The 22416-nt window shown below is 45.6% G+C and overlaps 2 protein-coding genes across 4 annotated transcripts; both read left to right on the top strand.

Moving 5' to 3' along the window:
* The first annotated feature begins 464 nt into the window (after positions 1-464).
* On the top strand, positions 465-6285 carry STMN1 (stathmin 1). 2 transcript variants are annotated; one of them, XM_048825990.2, is made up of 5 exons: positions 465-570; positions 2984-3053; positions 3821-3993; positions 5170-5361; positions 5814-6285. In XM_048825990.2, exons 2-5 carry the CDS (start codon positions 3041-3043, stop codon positions 5880-5882), a joined length of 447 nt encoding a protein of 148 aa, XP_048681947.1. In that variant the 5' UTR covers positions 465-570; positions 2984-3040; the 3' UTR covers positions 5883-6285. The 2 variants fall into 2 exon arrangements, with proteins under 2 accessions (XP_048681947.1, XP_048681948.1); XM_048825991.2 differs by having other exon boundaries at positions 522-588.
* A 6581-nt stretch (positions 6286-12866) lies between these two features.
* Positions 12867-19940, top strand: PAQR7 (progestin and adipoQ receptor family member 7). Of its 2 annotated transcripts, XM_048825982.2 has the most exons (3): positions 12867-13019; positions 14729-15002; positions 17452-19940. In XM_048825982.2, coding segments are annotated over exons 2-3 (1104 nt in total). In that variant the 5' UTR covers positions 12867-13019; positions 14729-15000; the 3' UTR covers positions 18554-19940. The 2 variants fall into 2 exon arrangements, with proteins under 2 accessions (XP_048681939.2, XP_048681940.1); XM_048825983.2 differs by lacking the exon at positions 14729-15002 and having other exon boundaries at positions 12868-13019.
* Positions 19941-22416: the final 2476 nt, after the last annotated feature.

The raw sequence follows: 22416 nt of genomic DNA, 5'->3' as shown, positions 1-22416 counted from the left end.
CCAGACAGCCTGGGAGCCCCAGCGCTGGGCAGAGCCTTCCTGCTGCTGCCCTGCAAGGGCTGGGGCTCGCACGTGCCTGGGAATTTGGGATCCTCCCGGGGCAAGTGGGTTTCGGGGGGCGCTGGGAGGGACGGAGCCTTGGCACAGCGTTAGCCCAGGCAGAGGCAGGGCTGGGAGCAGGAGACAAAGGGAGTCCCGTTATCCCCATTTCACACGTGGGGACGGTGAGGCCGAGGCGGGGGGCGCGTGCCGCAGCGCGTGGAGGAGCCGAGCGGGGGCAGACCCTGGCCTCCTGCCCCCAGCCCCTGCTGTCCCCAGCACCTTCACCCGCCCCGGGTCCGGCCCCGGCCCTCCCGCACTGGCCCCCACGCCCTGTTTTGTGGACTACAGCTCCCACGATGCACCAGGCGAAGGGGGCACGCGAGCCCCCTCCCCCCCCGCTGGGCGACACGTGCCGCCGCTCTCGGCCAATGGGGGCGGGGCGGGGCTGGTCACGTGCCATTGTTTGGCGCTTTTGTGAGCAGCTGGTCGGTTAAGCGCTGAGTGTGGCCAGCCGCGCGGACGGAGCAGGTGGGCGAGCGGAGCGAGGTGCGGGGGAGGGGGAGACAGAACAGAGGGCGCCTAGCAGAGGCGCGGGGAAGCAGCGGGTCGGTGCCCGCGAGGGAGGGTGCCCGTGGGCGGCGGTCGCGGGAGGGGCCCCCCCACCTCGGTGCGGATCGGCGCTGGAGGGGATGGTCGGGGTTAATGCGGGGGGCTCTGTGTTCGCCACAGCGCGGAATTGGTCAGCCTCCGTCAGGGACCGCGGCCGCTTTGGGGCGAGGGCGAGGAGGCGGCGGCGGCTCCGCGCTTTCCCCGGGTGAAGGGAGCGGCCGGTCCCCCACAGCGGTGCCGCGGCGCAGAGGGAGCGGGGCTGACAAAGAGGACAGGGCTGCGGGAGACAATGAGCTGGGGGACGGGGCGGGGCGCGTCCCCTCCCTCCGCCTGGGGCTCCATTGTCCCCGCCGCCGTGTGGGCGGGGGGCCCGGGGCGGTTCCCGACGGAGGGGGAGAGGGGTGGGCTCAGGCAGCGGCGGTTGTCCCCGATCCCCTCCCTCCTCTGACAGGGCCCCGGCATTGTTCGCGGGGAAGGGGGCGGTGCCCAGCCAGCTCGGCCGCCCTCGAGGCCTGAGCGGGGCCGCCTCGCTGCGAGGTGAGGGGCGCGGAAGGGACCGAATCCGGCTCGCAGGGCAGGGGCCGAGCCGGGGGAGGCTTCCCGGAGGAAGGGGCTGCCGCCTGAGGAGCTTTGGCGCGCGAAAGGCGGGGGCCCGTGTCAGGTGAAACGGGCGGGAGGGGTGGCTGGGGAGGGGGTACCCAGGTGCCCGGATGTTACAGTTAGCGCCGCCCCCTCCCCTTAGCCCCTGCGCGCGCTCTCCAGCGGTTTGAATTCGGTGCTGTTCGAAACGCGCGTGCCGAGGGAGGGGCTTCAAGAGAGCTCGCTTCTGAGTGGGCATCTCGATTGGGCCAATTAGGGAGCCGGTCCTAGCCCCGCCCCACGAGCTATAGCCTGATCCCATGCACTGTCTGGAGATTACTCTACCTGGGGGGTCAGCTCTTCACTCTGCCCCCCACAGCCCCGCTTACCCACAATAGCCAGACTGTTCTACCATTACTCTTCCAGAGCCCCATCCGTCTGTTCTGCCTCCAAAGGGGGCGCCCCTCCCTACTATTCCAGGCTTACAGTCCTTGCCCCTCTGTAGCTATTGTTCTGGTTCTAATCTTTGCTATTTAACAATCCAGCTGTTCATAGCTGTCGCTTACCTCAACTATCAGTCATGCTTTTGTGGTTTTGCAATGATCTCTGCTCTTATTTTAGTGAGGCTGTCATAATCTGGCATTAAGGAAAATGGCTCAACTGTCTATCTTTAAAAGTGCAGAGTACCATGTAGTGCTTTTCATCTAATGGCTTCTAAATAACCATTCTAAACAGTCAACATCAGTGGGACTGTACCCATTTTTGTACATGAGTAAATGGAGGCACTTGTAGCTGGCCTGTATCCATTGGATCCTCTGGATAGAATGCAGGACTGGAACTCAAATCTGAGTTTTCTATTCCTGGCTCTGTTACTGCACTGCTGGGTCCTTGGGTAAGTCAGTTCCCCCTCTGTGCCTCCACTTCCCCATTAAAATGGGGATAATGATGCGAATACGGACTAACACGGCTGCTACTCTGAAACTGATAATGATACTGTTCACCTTTGTAAAGTGCTTTGAGATCTATGGGTGGAAAATGACCCTAAGAGCTAAGTGTTACAAAATGGTTATGCTCCGAGCATGCTGTATAATGTGGCTTGGTGTCTCTTCAGTAGATGGGTATCAGTCATAGCGTAAAAACAAGGGAAATTTGATCCTATTCGCACAAGAACAACCAAACTTAAAGTATCTTGAGAGACAGCTGTCTAATGACTAGTTGTCTCATTGTAGTCTTAAATATGGTGTTGACTAAGCCTAAATTGTCACTGCAATTCTCTGAAACTTGGAATAGGCTGCAGTCCTGAATCTACTTCCTTTGGACTATAGTGCCACCCCTGAAATGTAAAATCTGTTACTTTCCTCAGTTTATGAAATGACTTAATCTTTGGTGGAAAAAAGCAGGATTAGTAGCCCTTTGTGGGGACAGAGAAATTATTGGACTAAACACTTACTTTGTGGCACTTGCAATTTAGAAGTGCAAACAAGGTCTGAAAATATTCGGATCAACTGGGCCTAGAGGCACTGGAATAGCAGAAACTTCTCCAACTGCCTAGATTGGCCACAAACTCTTAAATCATAGGGTTAGAAGGGACCGCAAGGTCATCCTGTTGTAGTAATTAATGCCTCTTCAGTATTCTCTTATTGTAACACACAGTGATTTTTGATTGGTGTTGCATTCTGCTGTGTAAAACAATTTTTTTTAACTCTTATGGTTGTCTACTCAAAGAATTAATGACTATTTATTAATTACTTAGGGGTTCCACTGATTGGAGTCTTTCCAGAGCACATTTCTGGTGTCTGCCTTCTTAGTCATGGCTTCTTCTGGTATGTAATGTGTTAAGAACACTTTATGGAATATTCCTGTATTGTATCTTCTCAATAACTTGTAAATGTTTTGAATAAATGGGAAGTTCCTTCACTACCCTAATTTTGATGTTAAATAAGCAGTAAGCAAAGTACTATTTTACTGTCTCTTAATGCAGGGGTTAGAAAACTTTAAATTAAATGCATGTGAAAACACACAAAGCTTTGTCTGCTAACAGATAGCATTAGATTAACTGAAAGCCATCTGGTATGGTTGATGAAAGTGACTATAAAATGTGCATGTGATGCCCTAAATCCTATAAGCAGACAAAGTCAGTTCTGCAGGAGTTTAGAAGCCATTTGTGCTCTGTCCTGAGAAACATAGTCTGAAGTTCTGGAAGAAAGGCTGGCCTGCTGGCTAAAGGGTGTTGGAAGACCAGGGTTCAATGCCTGGCTTTACCACAGCTTTCTGTGGGACCTTGGGCAAGTTATTTAATCTTGGTCCTTTAGTTCCCCATCTATAAAGTGGGGATACTTGCCTATCTAACTAGGATGTTGAGGATAAATTAATGTGTAAAGATGCACAGATACTGTTGTGGCTATGTGACTTAAGAAACAAATGTATTGTTGGCTTATGCGGCTGCTTTAAATAGGCTAATCTGCTCATTTTAAACTCTGTCTTCATTAAACAGCTGTGTTATCTATCTAAGTCTAAGAATCCTGTGTAATGAACCAAAGTCAACACTTAGGTTGGCTCCAAGTACCGATGTGTCTTGTCATTCTCTTAGATATTCAGGTGAAGGAGCTGGAAAAGCGTGCATCTGGGCAGGCATTTGAGCTGATACTTAGTCCTCCTTCAAAAGAAGCAGTCCCAGAATTTCCCCTCTCCCCTCCAAAGAAGAAGGATCTTTCACTGGAAGAAATTCAGAAAAAGTTGGAAGCTGCAGAAGAGAGACGTAAGGTAAATCCAAAGTAACAGTAGCTTAAAAGGCCAGTCAGGTAAAGCTCACTTTTAAAAAAACCAACAAAAACCCCTTTCTGATAAATCTAATATTGCAGGACTTTCAGTCTTAATATAGGTTTCAGAGTAACAGCCGTGTTAGTCTGTATTTGCAAAAAGAAAAGGAGTACTTGTGGCACCTTAGAGACTAACCAATTTATTTGAGCATAAGCTTTCGTGAGCTACAGCTCACTTCATCGGATGAAGCTCACGAAAGCTTATGCTCAAATAAATTGGTTAGTCTCTAAGGTGCCACAAGTACTCCTTTTCTTTTAGTCTTAATATAGGCACTTGTTAGTTTGGACAACCAGCTAGCTACTCACATGCTAGCATAGCGCTGCAAAAGAGCAGGAGATTGTTTGTTTGCTTGTTAAATGGCTTGCAGTAGAATTTCTAAAGCTCTTACTCAGTTGTATTAAATGTATCTGCAAGACCTGAACTTCATTCCCAAAGTGACCCTTCAGGAGGTTGCCCCAAACATGGGGGTGGTGGGACATACAATAGGGAGAGAGACTGCTGCTCTGTGATCTCCTAAAGTTTACTGAAAGGTTGTCTTCCTTCTAATTCTTCCTCCTACCTCTTACTTCATGGGGAAAGTCTTGGACTCCTCCCAGAAAAATCTGGCTATTGGTAAATCTCCGAAACACTCCTAATACAAAGTCCATGGTTGAAAGTTGGACTAGACATGGCACCTGCTGTTGAGACATGGCTTCAAATTCCTAATTATTATAAATAGGAGGGCCACAAATGTGAAGGCTTTTTAACATAAACGTAATATCTGAGTTGCATAGTCTCTAGTGTCCATGGCTTCATGTTAAGACGTACGGTGACTGGAGGAGGATAGAATCATCCAGAAAACTTGGCAGCAATGTACCCTTTTTCTTTCAGAAGCTATCTAGTTTACTAGATTCTTATACTTAACTGCAAGAACTTATTTTCTTGTGTACTCAACTATGATGGAATCTGGGCAAGTAGAGAAGGAAGGCATTGGGGATAGTCTTAACACATCAGGTGTTAAGACTACAGTCACAAATGAAATCGGCAGTAGAAAATGTTGTCTCCAATGTAGACAAATTAGGTACCTTGCTATATAGTTCATCTGTCTTGTGTCTAAACATACGTGGTCTATCTTGTTAGTCTCATGAAGCAGAAGTCTTGAAGCAATTAGCTGAGAAACGAGAGCATGAAAAAGAAGTGCTTCAGAAAGCAATTGAAGAAAATAATAACTTCAGCAAAATGGCAGAAGAGAAGCTGACCCACAAAATGGAAGCTAACAAAGAAAACAGAGAGGCACAAATGGCTGCTAAACTGGAGCGCTTGAGGGAGAAAGTAGGTGTCGAGTTCTAATTCCCACTTGGGAAGAACTCTTGTATGTTCTTTTCTATGCTCACCAGCTAAACATAACCTACTAATGGCAGAGTGGGGTAATTCTCTAATTAGATATCTGGAGGTCTGGGGGTATCTTTTGGTCAGTCTCCACACTAAAGAGGATTATATATCTTATTAAATCCCCAAAAGATGTATAGTAATTCTCTTGGGAAGAGGGACTGGAGGGAATTTTCATGCACTTTAAAAAAGGAAGTAAGAAGTCACTGATCTTCAAAACTTTCAGTGGCGTATGCTACAATTCACCCTGTCATTTGGGGATCAGGTGTGAAGGTGGAATCAGAAGATTTGGCAGCTGAAGTGTAGACCTGAGTGCTGCTACAAACTTAGAGTCTTGGTTTCTTTAGTAGACTAATTCAAACAACTAATTGCTCAATCACCTTTCCTTTCTTCAGGACAAGCATATTGAAGAAGTACGAAAGAACAAAGAAGGCAAAGAACCTGGTGAGAACGAAACTGACTGACCTTCATTCTGGAAAATGACTCTCCCCCTCCCCTAAATATCCAAAGACTGTATTGGCCAGTGGGTTTTTTTGTTGAATTTCTAGAAAACTGATGTAGAGCTGTATAGTTAGATCCAAACTGTACACTTGCTTTGGGGACTAAAGGGGAGATCTTACATGTTTCACTTTTTCTAAAGTGTTGTCTTTCCAGTGTAGCTATCTTGTTGCATCCTTTTCTACTCCAGTGAGCTTGCTACTGGGCTGATGGCTAGTACTGTATAAGCTCTGTAAGACATGTTTGTGAAAGGAATATGTAGTATACTATTCCATGCTGAATATCTGTTACACTTCAAAATCTGACTGTCCCAGTCTTATAAGATACTACTGTAACTGAGTGACTTAATAAAGCTGCACAGTGCTATTATCACAAGTGAATTATTTCTGGAACTAATATGACAATACATTTTAAAAAATCCAACTTTTATAGATGACTGTGTCTAAAACAGACTGTCTTTAACATTAGAAAGAAAAGCCTGAAGCAGCACTCTTTCTTACACCCAGCTACTGGATATACTGTATAGCATCCTTTTTCCCTAGAGCAGTCTTCATTGTTTTAATCTTACAATAAGAGCTTTGTTGTGGCACCTCAGCAGTTGTCAGCTGTTACGGTTCTTGTTTAAACAATTCAGAACCACCTCCCTCGGGATGTTGACACTTCAACAAATAAATCCTTGTTAACAAGTCAGATAAGTCATGTGGTATGTTTAAAAACAACTTTTTCTGGAAACACTAAGTGAGCAATCCAAGTGTCACCATGCAGCTTTTTGGAGAGACTTCAGGGGAAAGTGACTTCAAACTTGATGCAGTTCTTGCACTTCCCTAATCAAATGACAGACAGAGGTTTAAATTTAAAAATGGGCATATTATCAAGACTTCCAGTACTTTCCATGTACATCAACTGTGGTACAGTGCAATCTACACCTATTATCAATTAAGAGGAGCTACACTTTGTGAGCAAAAAATAGCTTATTCTAACTCAAACAGTAGTTAGAGCTTAAGGGAGAGAGAGGAACCCAACTCCCATCGTCATTACAAAATAGTCCCCCAAAACTCTACTTCCTTAATTACTGTTATCATATGTTGTCCCTATTTAACTCAATTCATGCGAGTCTAACTGGAGACAGGCCATTATTTCACTTAATGTTACTCAACTCAGTAGCTTTCCTTCCAAAGTGAAAGACTCTAGAAGGAGTCTTGTAGACACTTATGAATGTATACTGCTAATTATGAGGAAAAGAAATAACTGCAAATTGCCCATGTAAGTAGCTATATGACCATAAAGTCTCCAACCTAGACATAGGTAGGATTCATTCTTAGTGAGCCCTGTTACTCAGGCTTGTGTTATAATCTGTCCCAGAGAACTTTTCTAGCTAAATACAGGAGTACCCATTGAATGGCTTGACACCATATACACTTACCACTGAAGCTTGTAAGAGGCAAGGTACCAAACATGAGACAGCTAATGCCTGACTTCCAGAGGCACTGAGCACTAACAGCTCCCACTGACTTCAGCTAGAATTTGGGATGGTCAGCACTGCTAAAACGGCTCTGAGGGCTCAAAATTGGACACCGTTTAATTTGTTGCTCTTATTGCAACAGTTACTTCACAATCCAGCTCCACTTCATGGCAATAAAAGTCCCAGGGCATCTGATGTCCTGAGGATGGTGTGATGGCTGAGCCAGGCTTCTAGGGTTTTTAAATTGCTGACCTGAATTCCAAGCTGTTCCTCCAGTTTTCTGGGGGCTGTTAATATGGAAACCTTGTTTCTGCAGGTTCTTACATACCATGTGGAGTGTTTTTATTTGGTGTTCATACAGTATCTAGAACAGTGAGACCCTGGTCCGTGACTGGGGCTCCTCCTAGCTGCTACCTGTGTAATGACAGATCTGATCAGATCAAGAATCTATTCTGCATATTTAGTCCAAGTATCGTGGGGTGCTACTCCATCAATGAGGGAAAAACTAAGAATACAAAGGGAGACAGGACAGAAGCAGAGGCAAAGTGACTTTTCTGAGATCACACAGCAGTGCCAATCAGAAATGAACCATAGATTTGGCAACTACCAGTCCAGTGCATCTCTCCTGAAATACACGGTGCTGCATTTAAACCATTCCTGTGAAAAAAGTCAGAGGCTCCCAAAGTATTCATCACATTGATTTTGTCTCACCTAGGGAAAAAGCCCAGCCCTGTCAGCACCCTAGTGCCATGCTGTGAAGAAGAGCACCACCCACTAAAACCTTGACATTATTCCTGTAGTAGGTTGATGGGCCCTGGAGCCCTGTCTAAAGATCTGGTCATGCCTAACCCAGATCCTGTTATATCCAAAAGGAACGACACAAAGGGGATATGGCTGAACTAGTCTCCTTCCATCTTTTTGAAGAAGGAGACTGGTGGAAGAAAAGGGTCTTAAAAGAAGGGTAATAAAGGAATTTGAGGAAGGAGGGACCCAGGAATTGCAAGGATGACACAGCAAGTGAGGGGAAAAGTGAAGTAATGGATTACAGGGAGAGATAGGATGGAACAGATAAGATGAGGCAAGAGAAAGGGAATAGACATCTGGAAAAAGTGAAAGGCTGGACAGCCTGTAAAGAGCACCAGGCTTTGTTAAAACAGACAAATTCAAGTTAGAATTCACAGTGAGGGTGACTGACCATGGGAACCAATTACAAAGGGAAGGTGCCTTCTCCATCTCTTGATGTCTTCAGCTCAAGATGCTGCCTGTCTGCAAGATATGCTTTAGCCAAACCCAAGTTACTGGGCTTATTACAGGTGTAACTGAAAATTAATTGCCTCTAGTATACAGGAGGTTATGCTAGATGATTTAATGCTCTCTTCTGGCCTTAACATCTATGAAACTACAAAGCTATATAATAATTCTTGGGTCCATATTAGAAGAATTGTGGCTTGGAAAGTGGGAAAAGGCTGTGAAACAAGGCTGTGATATGGTTTTTATTGGATTAACTATGAAAATTAATATAGCCAGTATTATAAAATCCCATTTTTTTTTATGCTGCCCTCATATTTTCAGTTTTCAATATACCACAGATTTTTGCAGTGATGATGTCCAACTACATCATAGAGATTGTCAGGGGACGCTAGACGTTTGGCATCTGAGTAGGGGATATTTGGGGTTGACGCCTTCACTGGTATGGATGACAATTTGGGATTGCAGAATAAACACAGTAGCTGGATGTTTTTGCTATGTCATCTTTATGTTTTAGAGTTAACTCATTTCAGATGAACAGGCCAGTTCACACCTCTTTCAGGTATTGTTACAAGTTATCTGCAGACTGGAAGATGTCACTGCATTGATATAGGCCCTAGGGCTTGTCTACACGGAGAAGCTATTGCAAAATAAGGTAGGATGTGAATTTAAAACATGATAGTTATTCCACACTAGTTCCAAACGTATACGCTCTTAGACAGGCTTGTCTAAACTGCAACGTTGTCAACAAAACTTTTGTCTTTCATGGGTACTTAAAAAAGCCCCCCTGCGAAAGATAAAAAGTTTTGCCGACATAAGTGGCAGTGTGAACGTGGCTTTGTCGGCAGGAGTGCTCTCCTGCCGACAAAGCTAACGTCGCTGGCGGGGCTGGAAGTATTTTGTCAGCAAAAGTGCCGACAAAATATCGACAGAGAGCATTCGCACACGCTGACTTTCAGTGACAAGCCTGACAAGCGTTGACACAGCCTTGTTGCTAAAAGCTGCGTAGTGTAGACAAGCCCTTATTCCACACTGAGTGATTTCTGCATATTTAGCTTATTGCACTTGCAAAGTGATTTAAGCTAAACTATATAAAGGCACTCACTGCAGAATAAGCATCCACATGGGGAGGTAGTACAAAATAGCTACTGCAGCCTATTTCCCTATGTAGATAAGCCTTTATTCTGTTCAAGTTTTCAGGGTTATGTTTGCAATAATGAGTGCTACAAAGACAATTTTTTTTAAAATGCAAGTTCAGATTCTGGAGCACAATTGTGCGTCAAGGGGTGAATTCCATAGCCACCGAATCATGGATTACATAGGGGCTCTAGCTATGATTTAGAGAGCCCCAAATGGTCTGCAATCCAGTTGGAAAGATCTGTGTTCCTTTATAAATGGCTTTGACATACTTGCTATTGTTCCTACCGCTCAAGGACAGATGGCTGAGTATTCTTCATTGAGGATATTGCAGGAACCTTTTTTTGGCCATTTCCCTAGAGCAGTGGTTCTCAACCAGAGATCTTCCAGGGGGTACATCAACTCATCTAGATATTTGCCTAGTTTATAAAAAGCACTGGCAAAATCAGTACAAACTAAAATTTGGTACAGACTATGACTTGTTTATACTGCTCTCTATACACTGAAATGTAAGTACAATATTTATATTCCAATTGATTTATGACTATATGGTAACAATTGGAAAGCAATTTTTCAGTAATAGTGTGCTGGGACACTTTTGTATTTTTAGGTCTGATTTTGTAAGCAAGTAGTTTTTAAGTGAGGTTAAACTTGGGGGTACGTAAGACAAAGACTACTGAAAGGGATACAGTAGCCTGGAAAGCTTGAGAATCACTGCCCTAGAGCCTGCATTTGGCAAGCTTCAGGTCAGAATGTAAGAATTACCTGTCTAGACTGGCTTTTGACTGACTTTTAGATTATTTTAAAGGTGACTTGTGAAGGGGGGAAAAAGGGGGTTGTATCTTGTTTTGCCTCTTTATGATGTATAAAGAAGACCTAGAAGGAGTTTTTTCCTAATAGAAATAGAAATCCAGGTTCTGTCTGCACTGGGTGAATCTTGTATGATTGGAGATCTGGTGAAATTATAAGTCTAGAGAGTGAAAGCTGAGCAAATGAGAAGGGAAGGAATTTTTAATCATACTTTTAAAGCATTTTTTTCAAACATAACACCTATTTAACTCCCAACCCTTCAAGGTAAGTTAAGGTGTTTCAGTGTAAAATACACATCCTCTGAGGCATGAAATACATTTTCTGCCAACCCCAGAGAAGACCAGACTTGACTTTCCTGATACTTCCAAAGTCAAGAAACAGAAACTCAGCTCTTTATCCATCATAAAGAAGCAAAAAAAGATGCACAAGCCAAATTTTTAAAGATTCTCTGTGGGTCACTTTTCACATCCTCCATGACCTGCGTTTATTTTGAAGGTCTTGTGTTTTATTAATGGTTTTTAATGGTACCCAAATGCACTGGGTACTTCTAACGCCCTGATCTTGCAGATACTGACAAATGTCAATAGTCACTAAAGTGTTTTTCATGGCAGAAACAGGTTGGGTATCGAGATGAAATGGTCTGAAATAAGGAGAGCTGAGAGGCCATTTGGGGATGAATTCAGATCAGAGATACAGCAGTCTGATATTGCACTGATCCCTGTCTCCTGTTCGATAAAACTGACACCAAACCACGAAGAATCAGAAGACAAAACAATAGAAGAACCTTTGTCAACTCCTGTGTCACCTGAAGTTTCTTCTCTAACATTAGTGAGTTAAACCTCACAACCCACTTGTGTGATATTACTGAGCCTATTTTATAGATGGAATGCCTGGTAATATGGGTACAAATAGCACTGTGTCATGAAAACAGCAGGGAATTTGCAGGAAAGTGCTACACTGAGATTCACATCATAGAGCTATATTTTATTGAGGAACCGGTGCAGAAAGGCAGGTGTCCCTGGGAATGGGCCTATTTAAATCTTGATCTGAAGCTACACCAGTGTGATTGGATGTTGATCGCCATGTAAAGATAATGGTCATATATTTGAATCAATAAATATTTTAAAACCCAGTGAAAAGAGTTTGCACAACATACTGGGCTCCAGAAAAGCCACCACTGTAACATGATAGCTCAGCTGGGCTGGGAAATGTGGGAAGATTGCCAAGGTTTTCAGAAGGATTCAGACGGGTTGCCATTGGAGAGGGTGTGAGAAGTGTGTGTTCATGTGGAAGGCAGGTGCCCCTCACTAGACTTTGGAGCTGCCTGCTTGAAAACAAAGAGGTGTCAATAGAGCGACCTAAGCAGTAATAATGCAATGGTCACTTCGTTTTCATGTTTTAGAGGGGTAGCCGTGTTAGTCTGTATCAGGAAAAACAATGAGGGGTCCTTATGGCACCTTAGAGACTAACAAATTTATTTGGGCATAAACTTTCCGGGCTAGAACCCACTTCATCGGATGCATGGAGTGGAAAATACAGTAGAAGGTATAAATACACAGCACATGAAAAGTTGGGAGTTGCCTTACCAAGTGGGAGGTCAGTCTAATGAAATAATTCAGTTAACAGTAGGATTTTTCCTGCCTTGCTCTCCTACTGTTAATTGAATTGTCTCCTTAGACTGACATCCCACTTGGTAAGGCAACTGCCATCTTTTCATGTGCTGTGTATTTATACCTGCTACTGTAATTTCCACTCCATGCATCCGATGAAGTGGGTTCTAGCCCGGAAAGTTTATGCCCAAATAAATTTGTTAGTCTCTAAGGTGCCACAAGGACCCCTCATTGTTTTTTCGTTTTCATGCAGAAAATACAGGCTGATGGAGCTGCTAGCCATGGGCAGAGGGGAAAGTTCAAGGATCTTAAATCCTCTCCCCATCCTGCAAAATGTAAATACTCTGAATTCTAGAAATGCCCCTAATCCCCCACGCCCGATCAAGGCAGATTTTGGACAGGGTCACCCTGAGGCTGGGATTAAAGCTGCTGGTTTTAAAATAACTTCTTAGGGAAATTAATGTCCGAGCAGGAAAAGGGAGAGCTGCAGGGGTCGGCTCTTCCCCGCAACCCCCCCCTCCACCCTCAGCTCCCGCCATCTCCCTCTCTTTGCTGCCCCATTGCGCCCCCCGCAGCAGGCTGCCCCAGCGGCAGGTCTCCGCGGCCTCCAGATGGCGCAGCTCCCTCGCTGCAGCTCCTCGGCCCCTGGGTTGCAGCGGCGCAGGCGTCCCTGCCAGCTGGGTGGGGCAGGGAAGCAGATGACGGCCGCTGCAGAGGGGCGGCCCGGCCGGACTGGGTATCGCCTCCCTCCCCTCTGTCTCCCAGGTGCCACTGGGACCAGGGTGGGGCAGAGCCAGGAGCATCGGACAGGGGCCGAGGGAATTCGAGCTTCGCAGGTACCTGAGCGGGACAAGGGAGGGACTGAGCTGTTTGGGGGTGCCAGGAGCGCACGATTCTGGGGACCCCTGAGAACTAGGAGTAGCCTAGGTATTCCCTTGCGCCGGGCACCTCTGAGATCCTTGTTTGCTTGGGGAGCCAGTATACTGGGTACTTCCCTAACACTACGAACCTCTGAGATCCCCATAGCCTTTAAGCCTAATACCAAGGATCTCTAGGGGACACCCTGGGGCATCCTTCACGGCAGGAATCTGCAGGGGACCCCAATACTTAAAAACTTAGGGCACTAGAAAATGGGGTACCCTGAGTGGAAACCCTAATAGCTACAGATCTCTCGGGTACCTGGAGACTGATGGGGAGCCCTGGTACTGCATACTCCTGGGGGGACCCTAATCCTATAGATCCTAATATTAGGAAATTCTCAGAAACCCTAGTACCCTGAGCCTTTTGGGGGCCCCTAATATATGGCACATCAAGGGACCCTGGTATCTGGAGGCTAGAGTTTGCTCTCAGTTATGTGGCTGAATGCCTATTGACTTGAGTGGAGCTATCCTGGATTTACACTGGCAGAATTTGGTCCTTGAGCTTTAGGGGAATCTGCTACCTGTACATAGCTGGGTCCTGCTGATGCAGTCCCAGCAACCAAGTCCAAAAAAATCACAGCTCTGTTTTGGATCAGTTTCTGCCTGTCTGAGGAAAGTTTTTCAGAACTTTGAGAAATAAGATAAAAATTCAATTGAGGTGAAATTGATCCCTACAGGGCACACTGAGTTTAATCCAGCAATTGAAGTGAGTTTTGCTGATCCTGCCCCAGTGTAAAAGAAACCAGAGCTGTGGCTCACGAAAGCTCATGCTCAAATAAATTGGTTAGTCTCTAAGGTGCCACAAGTACTCCTTTTCTTTTTGCGAATACAGACTAACACGGCTGTTCCTCTGAAACCTGTCACATAGTGACTGACATTTAAAATATACCAAATTTTATTTATGCTTTTAACAGGATGTTTACGTTTGTACACAAGCAAATACACATGTAAACATTTAGGGCCAGATGCTGCAAACTTTACATTAAGTAGCACTCTATGAGACTTCCGATGTAAGTGCTACTCAACATGAGTCAGGGATACCTTGTGGGAGAGTTAGTTTATGGCACTGGAGATGCCTGGGTATTTGGTGCAGCACTGTTAAAATCTAGTTAGGTACGTAGATGTTCTTGATTCAGAGTGTAAATGAGACTAGTATTTTCCTAGGTACTGTACAGGGCCCTTATTGTTTCTTTGCTCCCACTATGTTGTAAGGAAGTTCACTAGTGAAAGATTAGTGCTGCTCAAACCAGTCTCGGGGCTGCCTGATTTAAGCTGTTTTCTGTTTTCTGTTTTGTTTGGCCACATGGAAGGTCACTCTGTGAATGATATATTTCCTTGCTACTGTTAAGACTCTGAATCAGAGGTGGTGCTAACCTACAGGAATATTTTTGGGTCCCTTTTCACCACCCCCACTAAAAATACTATGTGCATTATTTCCACAAACCAAAAAATATACCAACACATACTCATACACTTGTGGTAACAAGTCCACGTTAAGGGTACTTTGGGTGTAATGCTAAATCAGGGAACTCTTGAGCTGCTGGGGGCCTAAGTAAATACTTAGTCTGCTTATGCCTAGCAAGCTTACCACTGCTTCAAATGCATATTTCTCTATTGCCTTGTAGATTCTGGAGCAGTGTCTCCTAAAATGTAGCAAACTGGGGCCTTAGCTTTACTGGGCATTTGCTCCAATTCCAACAATTGATGAACCAACCACCCATCCACCAATATAGCTCGGAGCTGGATAAGCACCGCCCATGCAAATCGTGGCTTTCCTTGTCTCCACCTGGGGTTTGCACTGGTGTGCAGCTATGCTGACAGCAGGAATCAGGACATATTCTCAGTGCAGACGAGGCTTGAGGTTTTTACCAAACCATGGAAGATTTTCTATCACTTAATGTATGTGACCAACAATGTGTTTGAGTCAGGAACCACGTGTGCAGCTGCCTTCTTGCCCATGCCTTCCCCAGCAGGGATCAGGATGGTTTCTGTTCTTTTTGTTGAGGATTAGTTGGAGTGTAGAAGAAGTTGGTGATTACTTTCCATTGTCACCCTCCCCATTCTGGTGATTCCCATCAGGAGGAGAGGAGGGTGGCAGGAGCAGTTTGGAGGCTGCCTCCCAAAGAGTTTTCTGTCTCGTACCCTGGAATTCTTTTATATAATGTGATTTCAGCACTAATCAGAGCTGCACAGAGCAGGAAATATTATTTTGTCCTCAAGCCTATTTTTTTCAATATCACAGTGTGTTCTAGTGGTCCCAACCACGAGTTGGATCTCATTGTGCTAATTGCTGTACAAACCTAGAATAACAGTCCTTGCATCAAGGATTTTACAATCTAAATAATCTTCTAGACAGACAGTGGGGGAAAGGGATGCAGTGTAGAAGCAGAGCACTAAGCAATCTTTTTGTCTGAATGCGTGTGGTTCATCTTCAGATATCAGCACGGGGGGGGGGCATGTATCTGCTCTGTCTATTTTGATATAGAGGTAATGATAGCAGGTCGTTAATAATAATAATTAATAATAAATAATGCCCCTAACCTTGTCTAAGGGTACATTTACCCTGTGACAAAAGACCTGTGTCATGGCCACAGCTGGCCCAGGTCAGCTGACAGGGCTCAGGCTGAGAGGCTATAAAATTGCAGTGTAGATGTTCAGGCTCAAGCCTAGGCTCTGAGACCCCCAAGAGTGAGGAGGGTCTTAGAGCCAGGGGTCCAGCAAGAGCCCAAATGTCTATACTGCAGTTTTTAGTCAGCTGTCCTGGGTTTAGGGTTGCCAGCCCTCCAGGATTGTCCTGAAGTCTCAGGGGATTAATCTTTAATTATAGATAATGTCATGTGATGAAAACTCCAGGAATTCATCCAACCAAAGTTGGCAACCCTATTGGGCTGGGAGATTCGGTGCTGTGTGTTTTTTATCACAGTGTAGCTGTACCCTGAGCTGTTCCAATGGCTTTGTCATAAATATAAAGGGAAGGGTAAACACCTTTAAAATCCCTCCTGGCCAGAGGAAAAACCCTTTCACCTGTAAAGGGTTAATAAGCTAGGATAACCTTGCTGGCATCTGACCACAATGACCAATGAGGAGACAAGATACTTTCAAAGCTGGAGGGGGGGGAGAAACAAAGGGTCTGGGTCTGTCTGTGTGATACTTTTGCTGGGGACAGCACAGGAATGGAGTCTTAGAACTTAGTAAGTAATCTAGCAAGATATGCGTTAGATTCCGTTTGTTTAAATGGCTGATAAAATAAGCTGTGCTGAATGGAAAGGATATTCCTGTTTTTGTGTCTTTTTGTAACTTAAGGTTTTGCCTAGAGGGATTCTCTATGTTTTGAATCTGATTACCCTGTAAGGTATTTACCATCCTGATTTTACAGAGATGATTCTTTTTTACTTTTTCTTCTATTAAAATTCTTCTTTTAAGAAACTGAATGCTCTTTTCATTGTTCTTAAGATCCAAGGGTTTGGGTCTGTGGTCACCTATGCAAATTGGTGAGGATTTTTATGAAACCTTCCCCAGAAAAAGGGGGTAAGATTTGGGAGGATTTTGGGGGGAAAGACGTTTCCAGATGAACTCTTTCCTAATAATAATAATACCGGTGTTAGATGTTTGGTGGTGGCAGCAAAAGTCCAAGGGCAAAGGGTAAAATAGTTTGTACCTTGGGGAAGTTTTAACCTAAGCTGGTAAAAGTAAGCTTAGGAGGTTTTCATGCAGGTCCCCACATCTGTACACTAGCGTTCAGAGTGGGGAAGGAACCTTGACAGGGTTCATGTCTGAAATGTAAGAGTTAATCTAAAGCGCCCAGTTGCACAGAGCCTGGAATGGGGTTTGAACTTTGTGTTTAAACAAGGCTTTAGCAAATAGAGTTAGGGTAAACATATTTTAAAAAAAACAAGAACGTTCTAGCCTAGAACAGGGTCTTCTTAATACACTTCCAAGGCCAGTGTGAATGTGGTAAAAGGAGCCCAGAAGTTTGGTTTTTGTCTCTTCAGGGACAGTAGTTTCTGAGTAGAATGCAACTACATAACAGTTTGCTCCCACAGAATGTGTTAGGGAATCTAAATGATGTGTTTAGAGTATTTGTGTTTTGTTACCCCTGCTCCAATGGGGTCAAACTTGCTTGTGACCTCTAAGCCCTGCTGTAATACAAATAATAGTGTTTAAACCCAAATCAAAAAAACCCTCCATGCTACTTTTCATTCTTCATTTATTGTAAATGTCGGGAGACCATTATCTCTGATAAGCAGATCTGCCAAGATTTAAAAACAAACAAATGAACCCTACATGTTGATCCCCAGTAATGTTGCTTTTAAAACTAACTAAACTTTCCTTTCTTCTCTTCATGAAGGTTCGCTTGCTTGACAGCAATTGAGTGTACTGGTCTCCTTGTCATGGCAACCATTGTCCTGGAAAAACTTACTCGCCTTTTCATTAATGTGCAGCAGCTTTGGCAGGTCCCCAGGCTGCTGGAAACGGCATTCCCCTCGCCTCCCTGCACCGTGGGTACCTCAGATGTGCCTAAGGTCTTCTGGAAACCCTACATTCACACCGGCTACAGACCCCTCAACCGGACCTGGAAGTATTACTTCTTGACGCTTTTCCAGCCGCACAACGAAGCTGTCAACGTCTGGACTCACCTCGTGGCTGCACTAATCCTGCTGTTGAGGTTCCAGCGTCTTTCCCAGACGGTGGATTTTGTGAGCGATCCTCATGCCCATCCCCTGTTCATCATTGCCATTGCTTCTATCACCTACCTAACCTTCAGCACCCTGGCTCACCTCCTCCAAGCCAAATCAGAGGTCTGGCATTATAGCTTCTTTTTCATGGACTATGTGGGAGTAGCCATTTACCAGTACAGCAGTGCCTTGGTGCATTACTACTATGCCATTGAGCCAGACTGGCATGCAAGGATCATGGGGTTTTACATGCCGGGGGCTGCTTTGCTAGCTTGGTTATCGTGTGCAGGTTCCTGTTATGCTAAATATAGATACCATCAGCTTCCCCGCCATCTGAGCAGGGTGTGTCAGGAAATGCCCTTGGGCCTGGCGTATGCTCTAGACATTAGCCCAGTAATTCACCGGCTCTACACTGTTCAGCCCTCCGAGCAGGCAGATCCAGCCCTTTTATACCACAAATGCCAGGTGCTGTTTTTCCTTATCGGTGCTTTTTTCTTCTCGTACCCTTATCCAGAGAAATGGTTTCCGGGGAAATGTCATTTCTTTGGGCAGGGGCATCAGATCTTCCACGTGTTTCTGGTGCTGTGCACCCTAGCCCAGGTGCAGGCGGTGGCTCTGGACTATGAGTCAAGGAGGGAGATCTACACCAGTCTGCACGGTAACCAGACTCGCAATTTCTCTGCCCTGTGCTTCTTCACCGTAGCCTGCTGCCTCCTCACTGCCGCTTACATGACTAGCAAAGTGAAGTGCAAACTGAATTGCAAAGGAGAATGAAAGCTGTGGAGAGGAAGCTCCTGATCTTTCCCATCCTGGCTGTTTGAGGGGATGCCACCATAACAATCTGGATTCAAATCTGGCTATGGACAAGTGTAAAGTGTGATGGAATACTTGGAAATGTGCTATTGTTAAGTGATCTGCAAAGGGAAAATGCTGGAAGTTTGTGCTCTTTTGGATTTTTTATGATGGATAAAGAAGACCTGGAAAGGTGTATGTGTGTATAAGTGTTAAACCGGTTTCTTTTTCTGCTGATTTTCTGCCTTCGAAATTCTGGTGCTGTCTTTAAAAGACCTCAATGAAGAGCTGGGAGTAACGCTCTCTTTGCTAAATATGCATCCCGCTGCCCCGACATCTAAGGGCTGAGAAAGCTGACTTGCACAGCTGAGATCTAGGTCTAGCAAAACCAGGAGTGGTCAATTCTAATATTTCTCAGGCAGAAGTTAAGACAGAAAAAACAAGTCCAGCTTGTCTTTACATGTCGCAAAGAAGCAAACAAGGGGACAAGACAGACATTTTTTTTCTATTCAGGTCACTTTATATAGCACAGGAACTTTACACGGCACTTTACACACAGAGAAAGACATGTGGCCTGCCCTTATAATCTAAATAAGACAAGCTACACTGAAGACAAGGCCCTATCAGGAGGGGGGAGGAGGTTATCAGTGATGAAGAGGAGAAGGGAGGAAGGATAGCTGGAAGAAATGGGTTTCTAGGCGGGATCTGAAGGAGGAGAGAGGCCAGTAGGCCACTGAGAAGAGGGAAATTTTGTCTTTACTGCCCCTGTACCCCTAAAAGTTCCCTCTGTTGCCACCACGGGTTCAGTTCCATTGCAGGTAGCAATAATGAGAATCCCTGGTGTTTTAACCACCGTGTCTTGCAGACCTGATCCGGGTGATAAAACCACTGGCAGCTAGTCTCTACTACAGCTGTCGGCACCGTCGTTACACCAGCATTGGCAAGAGTGGTAAAGAGAGACGCTCTCGTAAACGTAGCCAGAGTCCTGGACGTTCTAGAACAGGTTTGAAAGTCGCTGTGCTTGAACAAAAAAACTTCAGAGAGAAACCGCAGAACTAAAATTCATTTGCAGATTTAACACCATTAATTTGGGCTTGAATAGGGACTGGGAATGGCTGGCTCTTTACAAAAGCAGCTTTGCCTCTCCTGGAATTGACACCTCCTCGTCCACTGTTGGGAGTGGACACCATCCACCCTGATCGAATTGGCCCTGTCAGCAGTGGGTCTCCATTTGCGAGGTAACTCCCTTCTCTTCATGTGCCAGTATATTTATGTCTGCGTCTGTAATTTTCACTCCATGCATCTGAAGAAGTGGGGTTTTTACCCACAAAAGCTTATGCTCAAATAAATCTGTTAGTCTTTAAGGTGCCACCAGACTCCTTGTTGCTTTTGTGGATATGGACTATCACGGCTACCCCCTGATACTTGATAGCCAGAGTGTGCCCCAGGCATAGGGGCGGCATGAATGCAGAGGTGAATCTGCGGGTGGGAAAAGGAGCAGAAGGAAGGGGACCTGCAAGCAGTGAGAGATAGGTGGGGGCAAAAGCGCCAATGAAAGTGAGTGCTCACGCCCCCTCCCCGAATCCGCGCCCCAGCCCTGCGTCTTCCCCCAGCGTGCTGCGTTCCTCCTCCTCGCCCCTCCCTCCCAGCGCTTGCCTTGAGAAACAGGTGTTTCGCAGTGCAAGTGCTGGGAGGGGGAGGGGGGAGGAAGCAGGATGTGGCGGCCCACTCAGGGGAGGAGGCAGAGGTGAGCTGGGGTGGGGGGGGCGGGTTGGGGAGCTGCTGGTGGGTGCAGAGCACCCACCAGTTTTTCCCCGTGGGTGCTTCAGCCCCAGAGCACCCCCGGAGTCAGCGCCTATGGGTGGGGGGCGAGATTGGTGAGTACAAGGAGCCTAGATTCGATGTGGCAAGAGATGGGAAAGATTCAAGATGGGGGGCCTGGACTGAAGCAGGTGGAATGTGGGTGGAGGGCAGGAAGATGACTTTAGCAGCAGTTTTTGGGACAGACTAAGGAGGAGAAGATGATTGTGTTCAAAGGCAGGGGGATTCAGCTTGGGGTGAGTGCTGCAGCAGCTGGGTTAATGAAAAAGGGCCGATGTTAAGGAAGCAGTGATTGAGATTTAGCAAGAATTTGGCTGTGGAGGAGAAAGAAAGCCGAGGCAAAGATGATCCAAGATTCTGGCCTGGGAGGTGGGGTGAACAGAAAAGTTTTAAAACAACTGATCTGAACCTAGACTTAATTTTGGTTCTAAAATTGGTTCCAGGACCTGAGCTCATTCCACCTCCTCCCCCCGGGTTTCCCTTTCCTCTGCTGCCCTCAAGTGATTTAGACTAAGGCCTTGCCCACAGGGGCGAAATTGACCATGTCCTGAAATTGCTTTCTCACTCTCAGTCTGAAAGGGTTTCAGGAACCTGGTTACTTCGGCTGCTCCTGGTGATGGTTTTCAATAATCATGATAAAAAAAAAAAAAAGTTCTGCCCTGTCTAAGCTGGGCAGCAGAAGCCAGCAAAGCAGGTTCTCCTGAAACCATTTTTAAGAGCTGTAAGCGAAAAATGGTTTGCGAACGCTGTCGTTTCCGAGTGCTGGAGCCTACTGCAATGTAAGGAATCCAGCTGCCTGATCTGGTTTGGGTAATTATGGCTGCAGGAGGAATCAAAGACCTCTCGGGGCCTAATTCAAGTCCTGGCAGGTAGAAAGTATTTTAAATAAGCTTTAAAATGCATTAGCCATATGCATGGTTCTTAAGCCTACACAAATTTCATCGGAGAGCTCTAATGGCTAATGAGACAGCTTTGTAAAGAAGTATAGCTGTGCTCACTGGACACCAACTGACTTTAAGATGCATAATCCACATATTTAAAATTATTTGATCAGTGCATTTCTGTTCTGCCGATCCTGGGAGGTGCTGAGCCCTTGCAGCTCCCAATGGACTTTTCTGGCTCAGGCGCTAAACTCTTATGGCAGTTTAATGTGTGTAAAATGCTTTGAAGATGAAAGACACTGTGTAAATGTTAACAAATATTAGAGAATCATATAATTAACAGGCATCAGTGCCTCTCTCCTCTCTCTCTCTCCCTTCAAGGGGGAGAGGAGTGACTTTACCAGCTCTGTGTCCCCCACAACCCATTTGAAGGGTTCCTCTGTGTTCCTAAAATCCTGAAGCGAGGGAGTTTCACTCCAGCTTTTCACGAGTATGAACAATATGGAGCTTGAATGAGCCAGTTGACTTCAGTTCTCCTTAAAGTTTATCCTCTTGGTAGGTGGTATTTTCTGAATGTAAATATTTTATTCCTCTATTGCGACACAAAAAGCCTTAGGATGTAGTTTGAATTTTAGTTTACTTTATTGGGGGATCCAGGATTTCACTGCCCCTAAGATTTTAGAATGGCAACAAACTAACACCCCTGTGCCTCCCAAATATGGGGAAGGGTCCGGATCTGAGCTTCTCCTTTTATGATGAGATTACTGGTTCTGTGGATGAAGGGAAAGCAGTGGATGTATTGTATCTTGACTTTAGCAAAGCTTTTGACACGGTCTCCCACAGTATTCTTGTCAGCAAGTTAAGGAAGTATGGGCTGGATGAATGCACTATAAGGTGGGTAGAAAGCTGGCTAGATTGTCGGGCTCAACGGGTAGTGATCAATGGCTCCATGTCTAGTTGGCAGCCGGTATCAAGTGGAGTGCCCCAAGGGTCGGTCCTGGGGCCGGTTTTGTTCAATATCTTCATAAATGATCTGGAGGATGGTGTGGATTGCACTCTCAGCAAATTTGCGGATGATACTAAACTGGGAGGAGTGGTAGATACGCTGGAGGGCAGGGATAGGATACAGAAAGACCTAGACAA

Source organism: Caretta caretta, chromosome 19 (genome assembly GCF_965140235.1).
Source record: "Caretta caretta isolate rCarCar2 chromosome 19, rCarCar1.hap1, whole genome shotgun sequence".
NCBI classification, from domain to species: domain Eukaryota; kingdom Metazoa; phylum Chordata; order Testudines; family Cheloniidae; genus Caretta; species Caretta caretta.
This window is presented reverse-complemented; position numbering and strand designations above follow the sequence as displayed.

Coding starts and splice junctions, on each gene's coding strand:
- STMN1 (XM_048825990.2), top strand. Junction 3,994..5,169: donor CTGCAGAAGAGAGACGTAAG/GTAAATCCAAAG, acceptor CTATCTTGTTAG/TCTCATGAAGCAGAAGTCTT. Junction 5,362..5,813: donor TGGAGCGCTTGAGGGAGAAA/GTAGGTGTCGAG, acceptor TCCTTTCTTCAG/GACAAGCATATTGAAGAAGT.